The sequence below is a fragment of the Lissotriton vulgaris genome, unplaced genomic scaffold (genome assembly GCF_964263255.1).
Source record: "Lissotriton vulgaris unplaced genomic scaffold, aLisVul1.2 SCAFFOLD_261, whole genome shotgun sequence".
NCBI classification, from domain to species: domain Eukaryota; kingdom Metazoa; phylum Chordata; class Amphibia; order Caudata; family Salamandridae; genus Lissotriton; species Lissotriton vulgaris.
In genome coordinates, this window is record NW_028252546.1 from 1579669 (window position 1) to 1602720 (window position 23052).

The 23052-nt window shown below is 43.8% G+C and overlaps 2 protein-coding genes across 2 annotated transcripts in view; one reads left to right on the forward strand and one right to left on the reverse strand.

Annotated features, from left to right (window-relative positions):
* Window positions 1-107: 107 nt before the first annotated feature.
* Window positions 108-16901, reverse strand: LOC147662123 (PAT complex subunit Asterix-like). The gene is made up of 4 exons (XM_086951096.1): window positions 16716-16901; window positions 11693-11798; window positions 5787-5884; window positions 108-993 (listed from the first exon to the last, which is right to left on the reverse strand). Exons 1-4 carry the CDS (start codon window positions 16763-16765, stop codon window positions 927-929), a joined length of 321 nt encoding a protein of 106 aa, XP_086807222.1. The 5' UTR covers window positions 16766-16901; the 3' UTR covers window positions 108-926.
* Window positions 16902-17263: 362 nt separating this feature from the next.
* The window catches only part of LOC147662124 (WD repeat domain-containing protein 83-like), a 159989-nt gene continuing 154200 nt past the window's right edge, over window positions 17264-23052 (forward strand). The window contains exon 1 of the mRNA XM_086951097.1: window positions 17264-17343. The gene's annotated coding sequence lies outside the window, so the exon portion shown is untranslated. The remainder of the gene's footprint in view (window positions 17344-23052) is intronic.

The window sequence follows — 23052 nt, forward strand, 5'->3', positions numbered from 1 at the left end:
GAATCCACAGTCGTACATGTGCCCCTAAGCAAATTAAACACTAAAGCTGCATTCATTGTTGAACTATTACCAAATCTGAGGCGCACAAATGAACAGGAACACAAATATAAGAGAGGACAATTTTATCAGAAATCATGTTTATCTACAAAACGTGATGCATTTATTCATTAAGACAGAAATGTTTATGTAGCCATCTCAAATGCCGGTAATGTTCAGAGTGTGATGCCTGTGCAACGCCTGCTTCCTAAGTATTGGTGGTATCAAAGCAGAATGAAATTCGTGGTTTCAAGCCAACAACAAGGGATCAGCACTCACCCTCCATGACATTCAGTGTACTGCTTGCATTTCACCCTGTTGGATCCAGTTCAACAGACTGATACAGCCTTCTACTTTATACAGCAGTGTTTTTTGTAAATCGAAACTTAAGAGCAGCAAGGGTGACAGGTTCTTTAGAAAAACAAGAAGTCAGCCCAATTCTGGCATGAATTTTCATTGCTTTTTGCAAACTTTGAACTGGAAGACAATCTCCAACCCTAATGAATGACACAAACATAATAATAAATAGGATGGGCAGGGCCAAGGAGGCAGGAAAAAGGTGCTAGATTGAAGAGGGAGAACACATGACACTGCAAAGATACATTCTGTTCACATGGTCCGGATGGGTACTTTTTCCTCTCTGCTCCTTGAAACAGTGTCACACTGCCAATACAAAAAGAGAACGACAGAGTAGAATCTTGTCGCTTTTCCTGCTAAGAGGAGTTTCATAAGCCTACACTAATCAACCGTGTTAAGCCTAGTGTTTTAAATCCTACCTCATGCCAATAACCCCCAACCCACCCAGCAACTGCCCAAGAACTTTCTGCCCCAGCGTGCACCCTTCTTCCCCAGGAGCACCAGGCTGAGCTTCTTAGATAGGAGAAGACATTTCACCACGGTGGAGACATGGGCTGTGGGTTCTGTAGGTAAGACATGACCACCGCAGAAATAGACAACCTGTATGAGAGAGAACAAGTGAGAAAATAAAGTTTATTTTACACACTAGTCCATTAAAGTCCTACAACACCCTTGAGTTCTGCAATCAGTAATATGCTCCCAGTTAACTGCAACAAAAATAAGATCCTCCAACTAAATTTTTTTTTTGTAAAAAAACTTTATTGGGTTTTACATGCATAGTCATTTGCCACATTTCACCACAAATGTAATTGAATCACGAGGTAATGTCCTCTGTTCCTCTCGTGCCACATATATCGGAGAGATGCCCCAACAATGGAAGACATTCTACTCTCGTACCCCTGCAATTTAACAACATACAGGTCTAAACTTTCATAGTGAGACCCAATTAATTCTCAACCTCAATACTCTATGTTACTCTATCCCGCTTGCCCCCACCCAGCCCTCCCTCCAGGTGTGCCACTTTCCAATGAGTGGCTGCTATGATGCAGCGCCCCCCCCCCCCCCCCAGCATACCAACCAACAATGTAATCATTTTAAGTCAATACATCAAAGTATAAAGGGTACATTAGCACTTCTTTCCCAAATAGCATCATCAATTAATAGGCAATATTTCATCTGAGGAAATAAACTGTAGCCAGTGTGTGTTAGTAGCTTGCATCCCCACCAAGCAGTCAATTTTGAAATCATTTCATTAATTGCTTTTGGCTTAACTGCCTTCTCCCCCCCGCCCCCCAAAAAACAATGACTTTTAAATGAGGAAGCACTGTTTCAGTTGATGCCATGCTACAACTCGCGTTAGTTTAGCAATCAGAGTACAGGTTTTCAAGTTTTACATTGCAATGAATGAATTGCATGTTAATTTAATCATCGATGAACTAAAGGAACGGAACACAAACGATTCTTTATTATTCTCCCTGAATATAACCTTAAAGGATATAAACCTGCACTGGTTCCGCCATGTGCCTACTCCAATGAAGAAGTCGGCATTAGAGACACTAATAGCTAAAGAAGACGCTCGGAAGAAAGGATCCCCATCAGTAGTTGGGGGGTTGAATCATCAACTCATTCAGTTATCCTTAATATCCTTAAAAGTATTGACAAATGGTCAATTAAAAGGACACAAAATTGTGTCAGTGATTCTAAACGCATTTAATATGCTTACCCAGTGTCTAGAGTTTCCTCTAATCTGCTTACTCTTACAAGAAAGCTCATCAATAAAAGATGCACACAATTATGAAGTTTAGTTACAGAGAAAGTGAAAACAATTGAACTGCTTTCCTACTGAACTCAATAACCAAATATACCACTCAACAGTTCTCAACCCCAGTGTCATTTATGACGGGTGCGGTCATGAGCAATACAGCGGGTTTAGGTGTGGCTCCATCAGTTACATTTTGCTGGTTTTTAGGTCTCGCCTGTCGATGCGCATGCGCATCGAGCAAGGTGAGAGTATTGGGACTTATCCACTCTTTATCCACACTGCAAGGAATCGTGGCGATTCCTTGCAGTGCCCGTGACTTTTAAGCTCAATGCGCATGCGCATTGAGCTTAAAAGCGCGTGCACGTCCGTCTTTGTTTACCCGCTCCGCCCCCTCCCCTTCCCGCCGTGTCGCATTTCTCCTCCCCCCTCCCCTCTCTTCCCTCCGTCTTGTTTATTTTACCCGCTCCGCCCCCTCCCCTTCCCGCCGTGTCGCATTTCTCCTCCCCCCCTCCCCTCTCTTCCCTCCGTCTTGTACTCACCCTCTCTCCCATCTCTCTCTCCCATCCTGGTATCTCTCTCTCACCCTTTCTCCCACCCTGCCATCTCCCTCACCCCCCTACCATCTTCCCGTCTCTCTCACCCTCTCTCTCATCCTGCCGTCTCTCTCACCCTCTCTCCCAGCTCGTCAGCCAGGCTCCCTCTGACAGCCTCCCGCCTTCACTGCCATCTTCTCTTCCACCCACCCCACCCCTGTATATAGTTTTAAACAAAATATTGTGTATTCCATAATTTTAGATTTTGTGCTGGCGGTATACAGGATTGAATGTTATTTTAAAAAAGCAGAGTGGAGCAGCAGAGTTAATGGCAGGCAGCACGAGCATCTACTGAAAGAGCCCGCGTAGAAGATACCAGCGTTTGCAGACTGCTTGCTTGTCGATAACGCATGACTGACCATGCGAGCTGTCCATGCAAAGTTACTGCGTTACAAGGGGGCGGCTTTCCATTCAGCTCCTACTTAGGGCAAATTAAGAAAAAAAAAATGTCTTTTTGTCTAATTTGCGCTCATAACTTTACCTCAGTGAACTTTGTCAAACTGGCAGGCGGCTAAGTGCATTTATATTTTGGCAGCTTTGGCTTGCCGTAGCAGAGTCTAAGACGCCGGCGGACATTTTTAATTGGGCAATTTCAATTCTAGCATATTACATTCAGGTCGGCCATATTTAGAGTAAGGAAAACGTAATTTTTTTCCAGTTCGAGGCATCGCTTGAGGTCATTGCTTGAAAGATTGTTTTGAGAAGGTGTGTTTTGGGTAGTGTGGTGCTTGTGAAGTTTGGTTGGTCCGCGTAGAAGATACCAGCGTTTGCAGACTGCTTGCTTGTCGATAACGCATGACTGACCATGCGAGCTGTCCATGCAAAGTTACTGCGTTACAAGGGGGCGGCTTTCCATTCAGCTCCTACTTAGGGCAAATTAAGAAAAAAAAATGTCTTTGTCTAATTTGCGCTCATAACTTTACCTCAGTGAACTTTGTCAAACTAGCAGGCGGCTAAGTGCATTTATATTTTGGCAGCTTTGGCTTGCCGTAGCATAGTCTAAGACGCCGGCGGACATTTTTAATTGGGCAATTTCAATTCTAGCATATTACATTCAGGTCGGCCATATTTAGAGTAAGGAAAACGTAATTTTTTTCCAGTTCGAGGCATCGCTTGAGGTCATTGCTTGAAAGATTGTTTTGAGAAGGTGTGTTTTGGGTAGTGTGGTGCTTGTGAAGTTTGGTTGGTATAATAATTAGATTAATATACCGTGAAATTCCCTCACTCACCCTCAACCCCTCACCCTCACTCACCCTCAACCCCTCACCCTCACTCACCCTCAACCTCACTCACCCTCAACCTCACTCACCCTCAACCTCACTCACCCTCAACCTCACTCACCCTCAACCTCACTCACCCTCACCCTCACTCACCCTCACCCTCACTCACCCTCAACCCCTCACCCTCAACCCCTCACCCTCAACCCCTCACCCCCTCAACCCCTCACCCCCTCACCCTCACTCGCCCTCACCCTCAACCCCTCACCCCCTCACCCTCAACCCCTCACCCTCAACCCCTCACCCTCAACCCCTCACCCTCAACCCCTCACCCTCAACCCCTCACCCTCAACCCCTCACCCTCAACCCCTCACCCTCAACCCCTCACCCTCAACCCCTCACCCTCAACCCCTCACCCCCTCACCCTCAACCCCTCACCCTCAACCCCTCACCCTCAACCCCTCACTCACCCTCAACCCCTCACTCACCCTCAACCCCTCACTCACCCTCAACCCCTCACTCACCCTCACTCACCCTCACTCACCCTCACTCACCCTCACTCACCCTCACTCACCCTCACTCACCCTCACTCACCCTCACTCACCCTCACTCACCCTCACTCACCCTCACTCACCCTCACTCACCCTCACTCACCCTCACTCATCCTCACTCATCCACCCTCACTCACCCTCACTCACCCTCACTCACCCTCACTCATCCTCACTCATCCTCACTCATCCTCACTCATCCTCACTCATCCTCACTCATCCTCACTCATCCTCACTCATCCTCACTCACCCTCACTCACCCTCACTCACCCTCACTCACCCTCACTCATCCTCACTCATCCTCAACCCCTCACCCTCACTCACCCTCACTCACCCTCACTCTCACTCACCCTCACTCACCCTCAACCCCTCACTCACCCTCAACCCCTCACTCACCCTCAACCCCTCACTCACCCTCACTCACCCTCACTCACCCTCACCCACCCTCACCCACCCTCACACAGTGCAATAGGTCTCGGAGCATTTGAGTTAGAGCTTTTAGAATTGTTTATGGCTTTTTTTATTTGTAATTCTTTAGCATTGGCTACAGGAAACAAAAATGCTAAAGATTTACAAAAAAAACCCATAAACAATTCTAAAAGCACTAACTCTAATGCTGCGAGACCTATTGCATTTCCAATGCTTGTTAGTTTTGCAATTGGAACCTTAACAGTGGCTTTTTCAGTGAGTATATATGTTAATTCCTTATGACCTTAAAAAAAACAATGAGTTCCCTCTTTAAGCTTTTTCAGTGGATGGGTGTCTAATACAGCAATAATTAATGATTCAGATTTTTTTAATTTATTTTTACACATGACTATTTCTTAAACCTGGAGCAAAAGTCAAGTATTTCTTTAATTGAAGCCCAACGTATTTGGAAGCTAATTGGTCCATGGAGGACCTTGCTAAATTGAGTTTTACTTTGGAGTTTGAATGAAAGAAGATCTGCTCGAATGAAGTCTAATGAGTCCCTATTGATAAAATGTATTGATTGCACTGATTACCTAACAAAGAGTCTAACTGCTTCTAAATTAACAATCAAGTGCCTCTGGTGCAAGTGGGGAGTGATACACGGTGGCTCTATTATTATTATTATTATTAAGATGCCCAAGCTGCACAACAGTCCTCTAAAAATGCATTGTTTAATATTATCGAATACCCAGGTTCCTAAGTTGTGGGGTTCCCTTGTTCTGAAAACACCTCTAAGAATTCATGGCTTACTTTACGTGTAGTATTTAAAAATAATTTACAAATAAGAACAAAAACCACTTACATGAAACTGCTCATCATCTGCTTGGTGTCCTCCGAGCTGCGAGAGTTGGCGAAGCTGATGAACGAGCAGTAGACGGCAATCCATGCACACCACTTCAGCTGCGGTGGAAAGAAACAGAGGAGGTTTAGAGATTAGTAAAATTGCACCAGAACCACTTCCTGGTGTTGGGAGAAGAGCTTATTTTTCACTCTTAGTGCATTCTATATGCTATAAACAGTGATGGGGACAGGCGATTGTCAGAGTTTTTAGGGATACGAGCAGACAGTGTACTTACTCGTCACTGTGCTTAGGAGGAAGTCTGAGAACAGGCATAGAAAATAGTAAACATCATATCTGATGCGATAGGATAGAGCTGAGAATCAAGCTATCCAATACTGACTGAGTCATCAAGAGACAGAGATATGAACAAAGATTCAGCGGCAAGACGCCTCACGGCATTCGTGCGCTTCACACATTTTTTTAATCAAATCAAATCACAATGACTAACTGTTGGGTGGGGGCAGAATCAAGGTATACAGATCTTTCTTAACAGTTAAGACTTTGACATGGAAGAGGTCTGTAAACTAAGGGAGTGCCCAGAGTAGTCTTCTGCCCAATCTACTTCCATGTCCATATATATCATGCCTCTTTCTGATGTTCAGTGACCGAGACAGCTAATGTGTTTATATTGTGACCAATCCCTTGTAATGGTGAACGGCTGCTGCTGCCCATCGCTGGACTACCATGTGGACTCGCATATATCCCAGTGCATTTTCAAGGGAGACTACGAGAACAAAGTCTGGACCTGGCACCCAAAATGCAAATGTCCAGGTCTGGGATATAAGAAATTGATAAAAGACACTATGAGATCTCCATGTGGGAGAGGCCCACTGGCATGGGTCCTGGGTCTACAGCAACAGAAACACACAAGCTGTTGTTATAAAGCCCACAGTGGAAGTGCAACTTGAGAAATCAGGTAGAAATGACATGAATGAAACATGTAATCTTCCAAGCACACAAAAGCTGTACAGGCCCAGGTAGTGGTTTTTGAGCTTTCTTACAAGAAGCAAGTCAAGCAACAAAAGGGACTCTTTCTACTTTTTGTTGCATGTTAATGAAGCTTAATCCATTGAAAATCGGACTCGAGGCTACATTTTATTACCATCCCCACTCAGGATATTCAATTTGCCATTCATTTGCTTTAAAGGACTGCTGTCATACTCCATTGTGAATCGACTTTCAATCAATTCAACTCTTTTTTAATACTTGTAAGTAAAACAATAAGGGTGTGTGTCTGTTGGGTCGCGATTGAAAAATAGCTGGATCACTTAAACATTTTGTGTCAATCAAAGAAAACTCAGCAACACATGGATTGGGATGCATGGCCTCAAGACAACATGAGAAACTTTTCCCAAGATGCATTACCTTATGACAGACTTCAGAATCAAGAAGACTCTTCGATTAACTTCACCAAAAATCATCAAGCAAGATACAAAAACAGTCTACAGATGATTACCAGTGGTCTTCCTAAATGCTGCCTTCAATAAAAGTTAACAATATTGCAACAGGTGGCAGACTGATGAATTTTCATTCTGCTTACATTTTGAAAGGCCTGCACCTCCCTGCCAGCTAACCTCAAAATAGCACTCCCAGCACAAAGCTCCCTTCTGTGGTCCTACCCTCATTGCTGTCCTAGAATAAATGTGCCTGAACTTATATGTGATCATGATGCAAGACCTGGAAATGGTCAAGCCTGTGCAGGTATAAGCAGGGCCACTGGAAAAGGGCGATTGTGTGGCTGCAGCATTTCCTACTTTTATAGGAATTTGATGCCCTCGCCACACATATCCATTTTCAGCTGCATATTTTGAAGATTTTAACAGAAATAGGGGTTTTAGATTGAACAATCATAAGTTACTAAAATTGCTGCACAAGGAGTACAGGGTCATGCCACTCACTTTACTGGTTACCTCCAGCTGCTGAATGGCAAAATTAGCCATTTTAAAAAAGTGACGTTGTCCACGTAGAGTAAGCATCTCTGTGTGACAACCTTTGGAGATGGGGGAGTGGTAAGAGAGGCGTTTGAATGCAGAAGCAAAAACCCTAATGTAACGCAAACAGGATAGCTAGAATGGATCCTTCATTATCATGATTTTTTACTTTACCATTAACACAAATTTATGTTCACATCACAAACAAAAAGCTGCAGTTATCTCAACTGGGCACACAGACTTTAGGAGAATCAAAATATGCTTTCTCTCTGTTTAAGATGCAAAGTCTTGTATCTAAAAGCACCTCCTAAAGAGACCATATTAAAGCTCATCATTTGGTGCTTGACTGCTGTGTAACTCCAGTAGCCACAGTAAAAAGTCGCAACCTGGACGAACCTCCAACTACGATTTGTGGGCCTTCAAGCTGTTCATCCAGGGATCTAATCATCTGTGATTATCATATGCAAATTCTCATGGTATTGAGGCACTCCTTATGAAAAGTACTTGAGAACACAGAAACCAGGTACTTCATTGAAACCCGCATCATGAGCACCTTCATCTTCCTAGCAGACCTTGACTTTCCCCTAGAAAACCACACTGACCCAAAATCTTTGGTCGGTCTAGAAAACCTCAGAAATCTTGGTCTCACTCAGCAGGATACTGAATGCACCCACACCATCGGGCACCTATTGGACCCGAAACCTATTGGACAGCAACATATTGGTCGACAAGCCAGCAACTATGACCTGGAGAGACCATGCACTTGTCGGTTTCAGCATACCCATCAAGCACCAACACAGACCTACATTCACTAGAATCCCCCTGACGCAGCTGGAAAAGCATCTTAAGAGAGGAGTGGGCTTCCACCCTCTCTGAGCAGCAGCCCGAGCAGCCAAGCAACTTGCTGAAAGCCATCAAGAACCTCAACAGCTGGATCACCACATGCGACCACAGGCCAGCTGGTACACAGAGGAACCAAGGCAGGTTAAACGCCACTGTAAACAACTGGAGCGCAATGGAGGACAGGTCAAGACACAGCAGATAAAGGCATCTTCAAATTAGCCCTAGGACGTTACCAGCAGCAGATAAGGAATACCAATCACAAAGGTCTTGCAAATCGCATTGACGCTAGCACTACAACAACAAGGAAATCTTTTCCATCTAAGATTTCACTGTACCTCCTGCTGCCTTCAGCAACATCTCGCCTTAAGACCTTTGAAGCAAGCTTTTGGAATTCTGACGTAACAAAATCAACTCCAGCTACAGCACTTCGACTGGACCCAGTCACCATTGCAACTCAACTTTCCATCACAGTCTATGAATGAACCCTGACCTCGGTACCAGCCTTCACCACCGTCGAAATTGCTGCTACCATGAAGACCGTCTACTTGGAGGCTCCATCTGACCCTTGCTCCCATCACGCCTTCAATAAAGGGCTCCTACTGATCAGCGAAACACTAACGGCCATTTTAAATACTTGCATCGACTACCACATTCCTGGACACCTGGAAACATGCCACCAGCATGTACCTGCTAAAGAAACTATCCGTTGACCCAGCCAAGCTTTCCAACTACAGAGCCATCTCCCTACTACCATACCTGACAAAGGAAACTAATCAAGTGATACTCAACAGACTACCTCAGCAACCAGCAGATGACATCACTTGACAGAGCAGACACAGCATATCTCATTCTCCTGGCCATCTCTACAGCATTTGGCAAGGTCTACCACCCCCAACCTCATCAGGTGTCTGTATGAGATTGGCATCAAAGGACCCCCTCTCTGCTGGATCTGCTCCTCTTTAAAGGATAGAACACAAGCTGTCAGTCTGGCTCCTTACTCCTAGGAAGCACGCAAACTCATCCGCGGAGTGCTTCAAGGTTCATCGCTCCGCACCACCCTCTTAAACACATACATGACCCCTCTAGCCATCATCATCCACGCACAGAACATCAACATCCTCTCCTACACTGACAACACGCAACTCATACTCTCCCTCTTGGACAAATTCCCCACTACATTTCACACAGTTCAAAAAGGATAAGACAGAGCCCTTCATTGATCACAAATCCCTGACACGGTCCCTCGCCACTCTACTGCTCAGCAGCCAAGAAAAGTAATTCTATTCTATTTTATTTTGTCTTTGGGTTTAGTGAGAAGGCTTTGGCGTGATGAGGCTTTTACCTTTTTGTCCATTCAGCGCCTAAAGCTGGGCTGGGTGGGGGTGCTAGGTCTACTGCTGTGCTACCCAGAGGGAATTAGTGGGCCTGGCCTTGCAGATACCAAAGAATCATTTATATCCAGGGCAGATGATGAAGTCTTGAGTCCTCCAAGTGGGCAATTTCTCCTGGTGGCAGTTCAAAAATGTAACCCACCTTGAAGAAATGAAAGCGCATGTTTGGGCCATGAGCTGCAACAGCCAGAAGAAAGATGATTTCTGGGTATTTTTCATTGCAACGTTTTTAAGTTAGGCAGGGCACGTGTCCAAGGTACAAATCCGACACAGGCTTCACTAGCTCTAGAGCCATATGCAGCTCTCTATGTGCTCATCCCTCCTCTAATCTCCCTCCAAACCTCCACCGACCAAAAAATAAGTAACAAACACACAATGGAACCTTTGTGAGCATCAGGAGAATCAAGGCCGGCTCTGTCCTAGCTCTCTTTTTCAGAAAGACTATACAGCACAGTTGTTGGAGTGTTCAAATCTGCCTCCAGGGCCCTCTTTGTGGAGTTCCAGAGATTTCTCAAGATGCTGTAATTCATTATGCTTATGCACACCCACCCCCACTAGTCATATGCTTTGCGGATATAAAGAAAAATTATCCAGACTCATATATATGTAACATTTCCAAAAATATAACTGCTAATTATTCTGGAAGCAGTTCTGTAAAAATGGTAAACTGAATGAAAACTAATAAGCCAAAAAATGAACAAAACAAATATAAATGTGGCTTTTATTTAGACCTAAAAAAAAGAAGAAGATCTAAGAATCACACTTATTCAGATTTTAAAAAAAATCTAAAATCACACTATATTGACACAGCAATGGTAGCCTGTTTCTAAACACTCTCAAATTAATAAGATTGGAGAAATGGAGCAAACAGAAACCATTATTAGCTCAGAATGACATAGTTTGGCCAAATAACTAAAAGGATTTAGAACATTTCTCACCGAGTCGCAACCTATCAATCACTTATGCACTGATAAAAAGTGGGCTTGTAAATTCTGGTCCTTTGCGAACCTTGGTTCTAAGTGCTGTGGTGATTACTGTGCCCAACAATTTTCCCCTGGCGGATTTCAGTGGGTCCATTCTGCCAAACTTTATTTTGTGAAAAACGTGATGTAGATTCTGGTAGTAAGCATATCAGGCCAACTGCACGAGCCAGTCTGTAACAACATCGAGGCTGCTGTAGAGAATGCATGCATGGTGCACTTTGTCATCCCACCTCTTGTTAAGAAATATTAGGGACTACCCCAAGCCAGAAACACCACAGAAGCTCACATGGCTGAGAGTTTGTCTTGGAAGAAAAGAAAAGCCCCATGAAACTACCACAGATAACTACTCAGCATAAACATTTTCCTCCACACTTAAAGCAGACCTGATTAATTTTTGAGAGGAAACTGAAGGGGTAATGTGTCTTGGTGGCCTAGAGGTATTACAGGGATGCAGAATAAGCGCTATGCTAGCTGGATCCCCTAAAAGCACTGTTCAGGGACAATTTTCACAGCTTTGGTAAATGTTATTGTATATAATCTGCTATACACATAGAGAAGAGTAGGAAGGCATGTATCCCGCCAAATGGACACTGGTGTAAGCGCAAAAGCTGGTCAGGGTGAGGTATTTCCCATGCCGCTAGCTTTCCAAATGTCCCCTTTCACACCTTGCCACACATACTGATAAGCCCACCTCCATGACCATACGCTATAGTTCTCACCTTCAGCATTAGCCCACACATACTGAAGATCATTCCCAAGAGGTTCATGTAGTCAGGAGTTGGATCCTCCAGGGTTGGGTTGTTCTCCGTCGTGGGTGGTTTGTAGCTGTGAAAAAAAAACAAGATAGTGAGATTGCTATCGACTGAGGCTATGAGACCTTAAAAAGTGAGTAGGCCTAAGTTCACAAAATAGTAGAAATCACTGAATCTTATTTTATAAGGATATAAATACAGTGAGTGGCTTCAAGGCACATTAACTGAACTGGAAAAGCAGGCTAGGGCAGACAGAAAGAAAGAATAGGGACCACTCTCAAAAAGTCTCACGTTTTTGGTCGTTTCTACGCCTTAGATGAGATTCTTACTTCTTCACTTGCCCATCCTGAATGGATCCTGCCTATGCTCTGCACGTCCATCTGTTCTGACTGAGGCTTGTGTCCCAGGTCATAGTGCACGTAGAAGTTACAGGACAGTATATCACGAGGAGGCCAGTAATGCACTACTTGTGTCCCAAGACCTCCTGTCTACTGCACTAACTGGATAACCAAGTTACCCTCTTGGTGTCTTTGATGCACCAAGAATAGTGAGGTCAAGCACACATTGCTTAATCCACGACATGGTAGTATACAAATTCAAGAAAAGCAAGGAACCCATCACCTATTTGTAAAGTGCATATTCACCTTTCGGGGCATCATGATGATGATAAGGAGATGTTTATTGTTGGCCAACTCAATGGTGCTCATTGCATCCACGTTAAAGGATGAAATGCTGAGAGAATCTGCTGGGATCTGAACCAGTGGCCATCTCTGGAGCATACACATTAGTCCACTGAGCCACCAGACCCAACGACCAGGACATGAGCAGATTTTACAGAGAATTGTGTAGGGTGCCTTTACATCCAGGGGCGTGTTATTTAACACAATCAGCTTCTAGCAACTGTTAATCTCTTAAGGAGCCAGTGACTACTCTACTACTTTTGGGATCATTTGCAGCACCCCATTGCCATAACAACCTAGTAATAAACGTAAATTCCATGTAGGAGAGCTCCTTCGTTCCATGTTTTTCTGGTACTTGCAGTTCTGACCCATTAAAAGCAAAAACTGGACCTCAAGGGCCAGAATGCAAAAGATGAGAAAAAAAAAATGTTTGAACTAATCATATATGTATTTGAGAACTTGGGAGCTCTGCTGCTGATGAACATCACCAAAATTGTGGCACACTTTTAGTGGACTCACAGATTGTAAAGTACACTGGGTTAATCTTCACAGGGAAATCACCAAGTAAAAAGGGTTGAACGGAGGCAAGGCAGAACAGGTTTTTTTTAGCTGAGAAAGGACATTCATTCCACACCTTGTGACCCTTATACCATCTATACACTGTTGAAAGGTAATCTATCGGATACACTCTGTGTGCCATTCTTCAATGGAAGCCTACCTCCTTGTGCTCCTACTGCCTTACTACGCCTACACATCTGTACTGATGCTTTCAGATATGCATGTTTGCCCTCTGGCCATGTATCCTTTTTGTGGTCTAGCTTGACAGAACCGCTGTCTCTAGACAATTATGTGAGGAACACTAGAGAGGACCCTTGGCTCGGCCTACACATTGGGAACCAGGAGTACGCTTTGATTGTGCAGACGTTGTGTGCTGTCACAAAGAAAGCACTTGCCCTCCACTTTGGTGTGATAATTGTATTTATCTAGGTGCCTCAGCTTGAAGCTTTAGGGATACAGGACATTGTAACGTTATTAAAGTGTCCTAGATAAGAGGAAAATGTATGATGTTTTTCCTCTGTCAGCAGCACAGATGGGAGTAGGGCTCTCATTACCATACATGGATGTTTAGGTCTGGCTCGAAAGTTCAACTGTCACTGGCCTTATAACCATAACCAATATTATTCTACAGTGTTTTGCTTCCACACAAATACATATCCATTCTCATGCTATTTTCTTGTAATGCTTAACTTTGCCATACAACTTTCCTTTAAAGCTAGACATAATGGCATTGCCAAAAAGGGTGTATACTTTGGGCGTCCCTACCATGTGACCCCTACCATACCTTGTGTGTACCTACCAAGAAAACCTGACTATATACTCAGTGCTTGCTCACGCTGCGGTCCTTCCAATGCACACTACAACCTTGTGCTCACTAACCCTTTCTATAACCCAAGTGACGAGTTGTATAACACGTGTCCCCCTGCTCCTGGCATCCTTCCTTGTTGCTCTTTCCTGTACTTTTCACACCCACTTTGTATACTACATACCGATCCTACAGACAATTTCAACACCTCATGTGAGATTGTGCATTGCGAATTATCCTATATCCTTTCCAATATATTTGTGTACTGTCCTTAAACGCTTGAATCAGCTGTTACATTTGTCGTCCACCTGTAAATCTAGGCTTTTTATAGGGAACTGTTATTGGGCTGCATTGCTTTTCAGGCACGGGTTGGCGCAGCCCCTGCTTTCATTTCTTCGGAAATCAAAGTCTATGCCCCTGTCAGGGAGCTGCGCTCTTCCTCCCAATATCTATTGGCAGTTCCCAGCTTCAGGCGTAAAAATTGGGGGGGCACGAAAGTTTCCACACTTGCCCCGCTTTCTGGAACTCTCTCCCTGCCCATCTCAGATCTTCCACTCAATATTTACATTTCCGAAAGGCGTTAAAAACTTTTCTCTTTGCACAAGCCTTTCCACTGTAATTGTTTTGTTCTGCTTCTCCCCTGATCTCTTTGTTCTCTGGGTTCTGCACACTACAGCGCCATGAAACCGCCAGGTGAACGAGCGCTCTATAAATGTTTTAAACTCAAACTGTTATTTGATTGGAATACTATGGAGGACAACCTGTCCGGTCACTATTTAGGCAGTTTACTGTTGGCAGCCAGCTTGAGAAGTGAGTGGAACTATGGGCATGTTCTCGCCAGGCGTTGAATTTAGAGGAATTACTTTGTGATATTCCTTTTTAAAGTTAGGCCAAAACTGTTCACAGATCTCCCAAGTAGGGGGTAGTGAAGTGCGACCAACTGGAGAGAAGGGGTTCGAGGCTGCCAGTTCTTCCCTCCTGAATTAACCCACAGGGGAACTAGAACTAGGCTTTATTATGGGCACTGACATCTCTCTGAAGAGATTGACATAAACATACTCTAAAGATCTGAACACAGATTATTATTTTTTTAAGTGTGCAAGGCTTTCTCTCCCGCCTACTCCAAAAGGTTTCTATCAATGTATGCAGCCCACAGGACATAACATCAATAAATATTGCATTTGGTGTGTGCTGCACACTCTCTTTAGGCCTCTGGGGCTTACATATTGTGTGTGTGCCTCAGCCCTATTGATTGAGACCCGTTCTCTGTGGACGTGTCTCAGAGACTTAACGTCTTTTGTCAGTGGATGATATGAAATGCTTGAGTACAATTCATTATAACTCAACCGCCATATAAATGCTTACGTTTTATTGTAATTGCATTTATAAATTTGAATCACATTTTCGGCAAGTAGCACGCTATTCCAGAACCCAAAAAGGATTAGTGGTGAATTAGTATAGGGAAATATGAAATTAATTTGAGCGATGGACATGTTAGTCTGTTATCTGAATTAAAAAAAGGATAGTGGAGGGATAGAAGAAGGAAGGGCTTACATTTAGATAGTGCCTGCTACACCTGATGGGGGTGTTGAAGTGCTTTTCAGGGGGTAGTTCGCTACTACGGAACACAAACAGGATTAGTGGGGAAATTAGTATAGGGGGATATGAAATTAATTTGAGTGGTGGACATGCATGTTTATTATTTGTATTGAAAAAGGATAGTGGAGGGATAGAAGAGGGAAAGGTTTGCATTTATATTGTGCTTGCTGCCCCTGATGAGGTGTCAAAGCGCTTTTCGGCAGGTAGCTTGAGCAGTCTGGTAGGCTGGACCTTAAATCCAATACAAATATTTATGGCTGTATATTTTGATGCAGTAGTATTAATTGGGTAACACAGAAATACCACTCACTGTTCATGCACAACTATTCTACAATATTCAATGTACAACTAATAGTTCATTGATCTTTCCACGGTGAACAAAATCTACCTGCGGGGATATCCACCGTAACTTATAAAAACAATTAAGCAATCAAAGCATAATGCATTAAATTCAATACTTTCTGAATAAAATAAAAATCTTCAACTGCTGGCTTTCTTGCTCTGCCAACACGGCAGAATGTGAGTTATCAGATACCTGCCTGCTATTACGACAGCTTAGTGCCAGTTCCCGATTTTTAGTTCACAAAGAAGTGCTTAGTGGGGTTGTACTTTTGAATCAGAACTGAAATAGAAAAATGAAAACAAAGACTATTGAAATAAATGCCCACAAAATGAATAGCTATTTCCCAAAGTGAAAGTAAAGTATTTTATTAGACAATAGCGCTTAACAGATTTGGTTAGCATAACTAGGCGGTACAAACAAGAGTGTCTGTCACGTTGCAGTAAAGGGCATGTTAATTTGTTGTGCACGAGCTACGCTTCTTCATGTGTTGTTTCTGTCAGTTTAAGAACCCAAGTAGCATGAAACCTGAGAATTGTGGCGAGAGATCCCATTCAAGTCAAGGGACGTATTAAGCCTCTTAGGACAATGAAAATGATTAGGTACGCGAGAAAGATACCACTGCTGTCTACCTGCATAAACTAGCCAGCAAGCTCTAATTTAATGTATCCGTAACGCTAGCACTTTTTTTCCACAATGTGTCGGTAAAACAAGGCACTTTTGTCCAGAACCTTTTCGGCTACCGTCGAAAACATGATAAGTGACAGGTCGTCACTCTACTTTCCATCCATGCCAAAGGCTTATATGCTTACCTCCGTTCTGCTTTGCTCTACTAATGCCATTTCGTGCTCGGGTCCTTTCGACTATGCCATTCATGACCATTCTCCAGGCATCTACCCTTAGTTCCCACAGATGCCAAACTACGTATGCCTGCCCTACAGTTCTGAGGAACACCCAGCCCACCTGGGTATCCCAGAATTACTTCTCCCATGTACCATTTTAACTCACCGTAGGATCTTGTTGGCCCTCCGCGGATCGGACGAGTTATTGACGGCCATAGCTACGGCAGATGGAAGGCAGAGTCAAGAACGCCCAGACAGCTGGTCCGCGGTTCTAGCTGAGCCGGCGAAAACTTCCGCTTCCGGGTGAGGAGCACAAAGTGCAGAACTACTGCGCGCGAGAACATTTTACCAGGAGGGAAAGGGAGACCTAGTTTGAACGATTAATAAGCATAAAAACCTACTCGAGCGGACATTATTAAATGTTGTCAATCCCATCTCAGAAACGAACCCTTTTCATTTTGAACTGCAGAAAGTGGGTGGCCGTACCATAATATGTTTTGAAACATGGCGCTCGCTGCCACTGTTCTGGTTACTCGGTGCTACAGTTTAAATTAGTTTACTTAGTTTTACCAAACGCAATAGTATCCTATTCATCAACATAGAAAGGCTAAACGGCAAAGTAGTCCCCATTGGAATCGAACCTCTCAGATCTCAAAAGTGGGAGTTTAATATAGGTCACGCATGTCCTCTTTCTGTTCCAACGCTTGACGGAAACTAGAGGCTGCGCCGACACAATTCAGGAAACAAATAACGGCCATGTGTTTAGTGTTGCTGTTGAGAAAGGATTAGAGCCGGTAGGTGAAAATACGTGTATAAAAGTATCAGCATTGATTTAAAACGTGACGTCTAGCCCTCTATTTGCTATACGAGTCGTTTAGACATAATTTAGACAGCTTTCATACATTTTAAGTGATTTTGTCTTGTGTTCGCCCATTAGGTTTCTGGTTCAAAAGGGAAAATACCATATTTCTCTACTTTTCCACATTTTTTAATTGGCTTACAAATACAAGCCTGGCCAGTAAAATAACAGCCGGGTGGCAGCCTTAGTTCTGTGACATGCTCCCTCAGCTGCAAAGGTCCCTCGTTTCGCACAAGTGATTTTTTTAGCCCATTATTGTTTTTTAGGTCTCGCACTTGTGTCTTCTATCACTGTGAATGCTCCTGCTTCACCAGGCACACACACCATCAGTCGTCAGTGCACGCTTTCACAGGCACTCACACCACCAGCCGTCAGTGCACGCTTCCACCGGGCACACACACCACCAGCCGTCAGTGCACGCTTCCACCAGGCATACACACCACCAGCCGTCAGTGCACGCTTCCACCAGGCACACACACCACCAGCCGTTAGTGCACACTTTCACCGGGGACACACACCACCAGCCGTTAGTGTACACTTTCACCAGGCACACACACCACCAGCCAGTGCACACTTTCACCAGGCACACGCACCACAAGCCGTCAGTGCACGCTTTCACCAGGCACATACACCACCTGCTGTCAGTGCACGCTTCCACCAGGCACATACACCACCTGCTGTTAGTGCACGCTTCCACCAGGCACACACACCACCAGCCGTCAGTTCACGCTTCCACCAGGCACACACACCGCCAGCCATCAGTGTTCACCTGTGGTGCAATTCTTTTCTTATGTTTTCAGTCAAGTATCTGTTTCTAGCACATCCTGGTGCCCTTCACTTCTGGCTTAATCTCTTTCCTTCTACTTCCAAGTAAACGTCCAATTCCAGCCTGCTGGGTGACAATTTACTTGTAATGTAACTTTTACTTTCTACTTCCCGGCAAGCATTTGCTTTCAGCCAGGAATAGATATCTATATACTAGGTGAACGTTTGCACCCTTCCTTTTCAAGGTGACAAAGTCACCTTTACTTTAACTTATTCTTGGCCACTGGCTCTGCCTTCTAGTGTTTCCCTCTGGTTCAGGGATGCCATTGCAGTAACCTGCTAGTACACCTTCTGTTCTCACGTTCATTTTCTGTAGACACTGTTGGCTCTTGGCTGCAGGCCCATCCCACGCAGTGCTCCAGAAACTTAAACCAAGCAGGACCACCTTGTAAGTCCCATATGCCCCTGCAGGATTCCATGGTTTACACAATATGTGGACTGTGTTTAGAACATCAAACCCTAATTTCAATATGGACACAGTTAATCAAGTGTTTGAGACTTGAGCCTTGCGTTTTAGACACAACATGGAAGTGTTTTTTAGTTTGAAGACTACCAGACTGTGCAGTTCTCTGGTTTGCTAACGACTTCTTAGGGACATTCATAAAGCTTCCCTGGGAATGCATTCCGCCGTGGTTTACCATTGGCTCTGTTGATTTGTAATTCACATTTGCTTACTTTCTATTTGTTGGCTATTTTGTTTTAGGCTATCAAGCTTTAGTTTGTCCCTCATGTGGAACGTACCCTTTTTAGGTCTCGCCTAGCGAACGCAACGCATGCGTTGCTTCGCTTGGCGAGACTCTATTGTTGTCGCTTTGGTGCTGGAAGTGAGACAAATCATGTGCGCGCACAGACAGTCAATGTGCGCGCGCATGGCGTCTTCCTTCGGCTCCCACTGCGCACTCACACGCAACTCGGAGCACAGCAACACCATTAACCAGCCTGCTATAAAGCAACTCGGAGCACAGCAACACCATTAACCAGCCTGCTATAAATATAAACACTTAAGCACCTTTTAAAAGTGCCTTGATGTGGTGACTGGCTTTAAAGGGGCTTTCTTTGGGAACAACTAGATGTGAGAGAATCCAGGAAACAAGAGCTGTTTAAAGAGAGGAATAAACACATGCCTCCAAAGGGCGCAGGGCGTATAAATCACAATAGCCACACAGGGGGGCCCCAGGCCGAGCAGCGCCACACAGGATCCCAGACACAGAAAGATTATAGACTGCAGACTTTGGTGCTGGAAACCAGGGTTCAAGCCTCGTTTATAGGGAAATATTTCTGTGCGTGCATGACATGCCCTTCAGCCCTAAAGGCAATTGACATGCTTGTTAATGCGCTTTAATACTTGAATGTATGAATTAAAGGTCAGAAAGGGTACTAGCGAGAATGAGCAAGGAAGTGTACCTTTAGATTAATAACTGTATTAGTAAATATTTATTTGGAGAAGAGACTTTTTCAAGGTATTATTGGAACCTGTTTTGTCCTATTGACAAATACGGGTACGATTGTGTGATTTTGTAATAGTATGCACTGGATATGTGTATCTGTCTCAGCGGCCATTACAAACTCATTTTAAGAGCAGTGCCTAAGCGTTTCATTGTGCATCTCTTGTCACCACAACGTCCATGCTATCCTCGCACACAAGATAGTTGGGCATAGAAACAGAATGTACGTTGATCACTCAGCACTTTGGAAGGAATCAAGATTCCACTCACCTGGTGTACTTACAGTAAATCTAAAGTCTATCGTAATACTCTGAAGACTGCCTTCTGTGTAACAGACCATTTTCCGCTGAGTCACAAGACAGGAATTGCAGTGTTATGTTGTTTCCAAACTGGAATGGCTTCTTGTATATTCTCTGCTACCTAGAGTACTCCAATCCATCATAGCAAAATATTTTCTAGTGGATCACTTCCTGTTTCCTTTACCTTCCAACTTCCGTTTTTTCCTAATTAAGGAGTCTGAACATGCCATTCCTTTTTTTAATGTAGCGCTAAGCATCGCAGTTGTGTGGCTTCTAAGCGCTCTAAAGAGTGTTACATTTGCACAATTTATGGTGCTTCAGTACCCACTTCGGAAGCATGTATAGTCAGCTGCGATGGGTCACATCAGTACCTAATAAAAATAACAAGCATTTGCAATGCAATAGGTCTCGCATTATTAAAGTTTGAGCTATTGGTGTTGCATTATTTAGCAATGCCAATAGCTCAAACTTTAATAATGCGAGACCTATTGCATTGCAAATGCTTGTTACTGTATTCTTCCACAAGTGCTCACTTTCTGTAAGCAGACTTTAAATCTTGTTCTTATCTTGTCACATTTGCTGTGCCTACAAAGGCAGTGGTCAAATGTGAGGCTGTGTCTTCTGATGGAGCTTAACCTTCACTTTTCTATCTCTGACTTCAAAGTGAGACAATCTTCCTGTGAAAGAAAAATCTTTTTCTTCCAGCACACAACATTTAAATGTCTGTAAATGAACTGTGCATATCTTTCAGAATATATCAGAATTAGGAAAGCACAAATTAAGCTTTTTTTTGTAATTCTGAAGTGGGGTGGAAACACATTTTTTTTCCAATTAAAATAAATCAATACACTAGGTCATGAGATTTCCATACATTGTTATTGTTTGTGCGCTGTATACATTTATCAGTAAAACTATATGTCTCTGAAAATGTAATGGCCATTTCAATTGAAAAGGTGTTATCTCTAATGGCAGTGCGCTAGCACACCATGCATACTCCACTCTACACACCCCACTCAACAACACCCTACTCTATGCCACTCCACAACATTCCACTCCACGACACTCCACTCTACACCATGTCACTGCACTAGGCGCCGCGCTGTGACACAACACTCTGACGTGCCCCTCTAAGATACTCTGACATGCCACTGAACTCTACGCCACTCCGTGACATTCTACTCCACTGTACGCAACTCCCTTTACGCCACTCCAATCTGACACACTGCTCAACACAGTTCCCCACTTTGCTCCACTTCAACCTGTGCTCTCCCACTCTGCGCCTCCCACCCCGCGCCCCACCTCCACTCTGCGTCCCCCCACTCTGTGTGCTCCCCTCCACTCTGCAACCCCCCCCTCCACTCTGCATCCACTCCATTCTGCTCCCCTACCTGCACCCCACCCCCATCCATCATCCCTACTGCATCATGGTCTACACCACTGTAGACAGACAGCTTTCACTTATTTAGCATGGTGTGCTAAAATTCTGCCTCTCAGTTTACAGCCATTGTATCTTTTTAAGGGAGCTTCCTCATTCATTCATATTCTTTCCTGACTTGTACTATTGTTTACAGGCATAACTATTTGGTTCTTATTAACTTGATGAATGTTTAACATTTGCATGAAAATGACAACTTTGAGTCTAGCAACACATACAAATAAGATTTTGTAATTATTTTGTTTCTTTGCAAGAATTTATATTCATGTATTTACCACACACAATAAACATTTAGGTCTTCAATATCCTGTGCGAAAGCAGTTCTCTCTCCCGCTCCTTGACGTTTAGGGGGTTATCTCTAGAAAGGTTGACCTTCAGAGCCAATAGAATGTAGGAATATTCGTAACTTCTTACTGGTGTCAAATGTTCCTCCTCAAAGACAACAAAAGAATAACATTCTCTTTGTTCTCAGTATTTATCCATATTTATATTGTTTGGTGTACAAATTAAGTAGCAACACATGCATTGCCACATTTATTTAACCACTTGAATTTGATGTATTCCTTGTCCTATATTAACACGTTTCTTCACCGATTTTCTTTCCCATCTCACTGCTGAATTCCAACTAAACTAAACTTCACAATAGAAGTCTAGTTCTGTTGCCAGCCACTGATTACCTGCATTACTTAGTTCCATTTCTGACCATAGAACACATGCACCACCCCTCAGCATAGTTCTTGCATTGTCTCCTTAACCACACAAGTAAATCTTTCCCGTGCACCACACATACAGGGCTTTTTTAAAGAGAAGCCTGGCATAGTGGGATTTGTTTGGGAAAACGGAACGTTAATGCATTACCCTAGGTCGTGGTGCTTGTTATGCTCTGATGGAGCTCCTTCCTCCCATTTACAGTGACGGGATAGTGTCCGTGCTTAGCTCAAATGTAGTAGGAATGGTGTTTTGCCCATATACTGGGTTTCTCTTTCAGCCAAGCAGATAAAAAGAGGTCTCAGGTTGAATCTGTTTAGAGACAGACTGATCAGCATTTAAAGTAGTTGTTTGTTGGATACTGCTTGATTGAGTAGTTCATTAACCTAATGTTATGCTGTCCAATCACTATCTTTTCACAATGGATAAGCATACTGCAAAAATAAAAGGATCTACCATTATGGGAAAGTATTGAAGTGTTCCTCCAGGCTACGTGCGTCTCATACAATGGTGGAAAGCACACATCTTTGTTTAAATACCCCTCACCCACTAAAAGCACCCTTGGTGGCATGCTTCATCATCGGGGTCTTCCAGCCCCGCTGCGGGACGTGGAGTGCTATGACTTACGACTACGTGGGAGCACTGGTTATGAAATACAATACTATGTGTGGTGTAGAAGTGTGAGTGAAAGTGTCAGAAGTGAGTGAACGGTGAATGGTGAAAAATTAAAAAATAACTGGCTCAGTGGAAAAAATAAATGTTAATGTTCCTTTGAGCTGCTATCGTTAAAAGTGGGGAATGAGATGGAGATACTATGCTTTAATGAGCAGTGTCTCTCTCCTGTGTCGACATGTTTCGAAGCCCTCCCCTGGCTTCTCATCAGGACCTAGAAGAGATCCCTTCTACACTCAAATCAAAGCAACTATGTATTT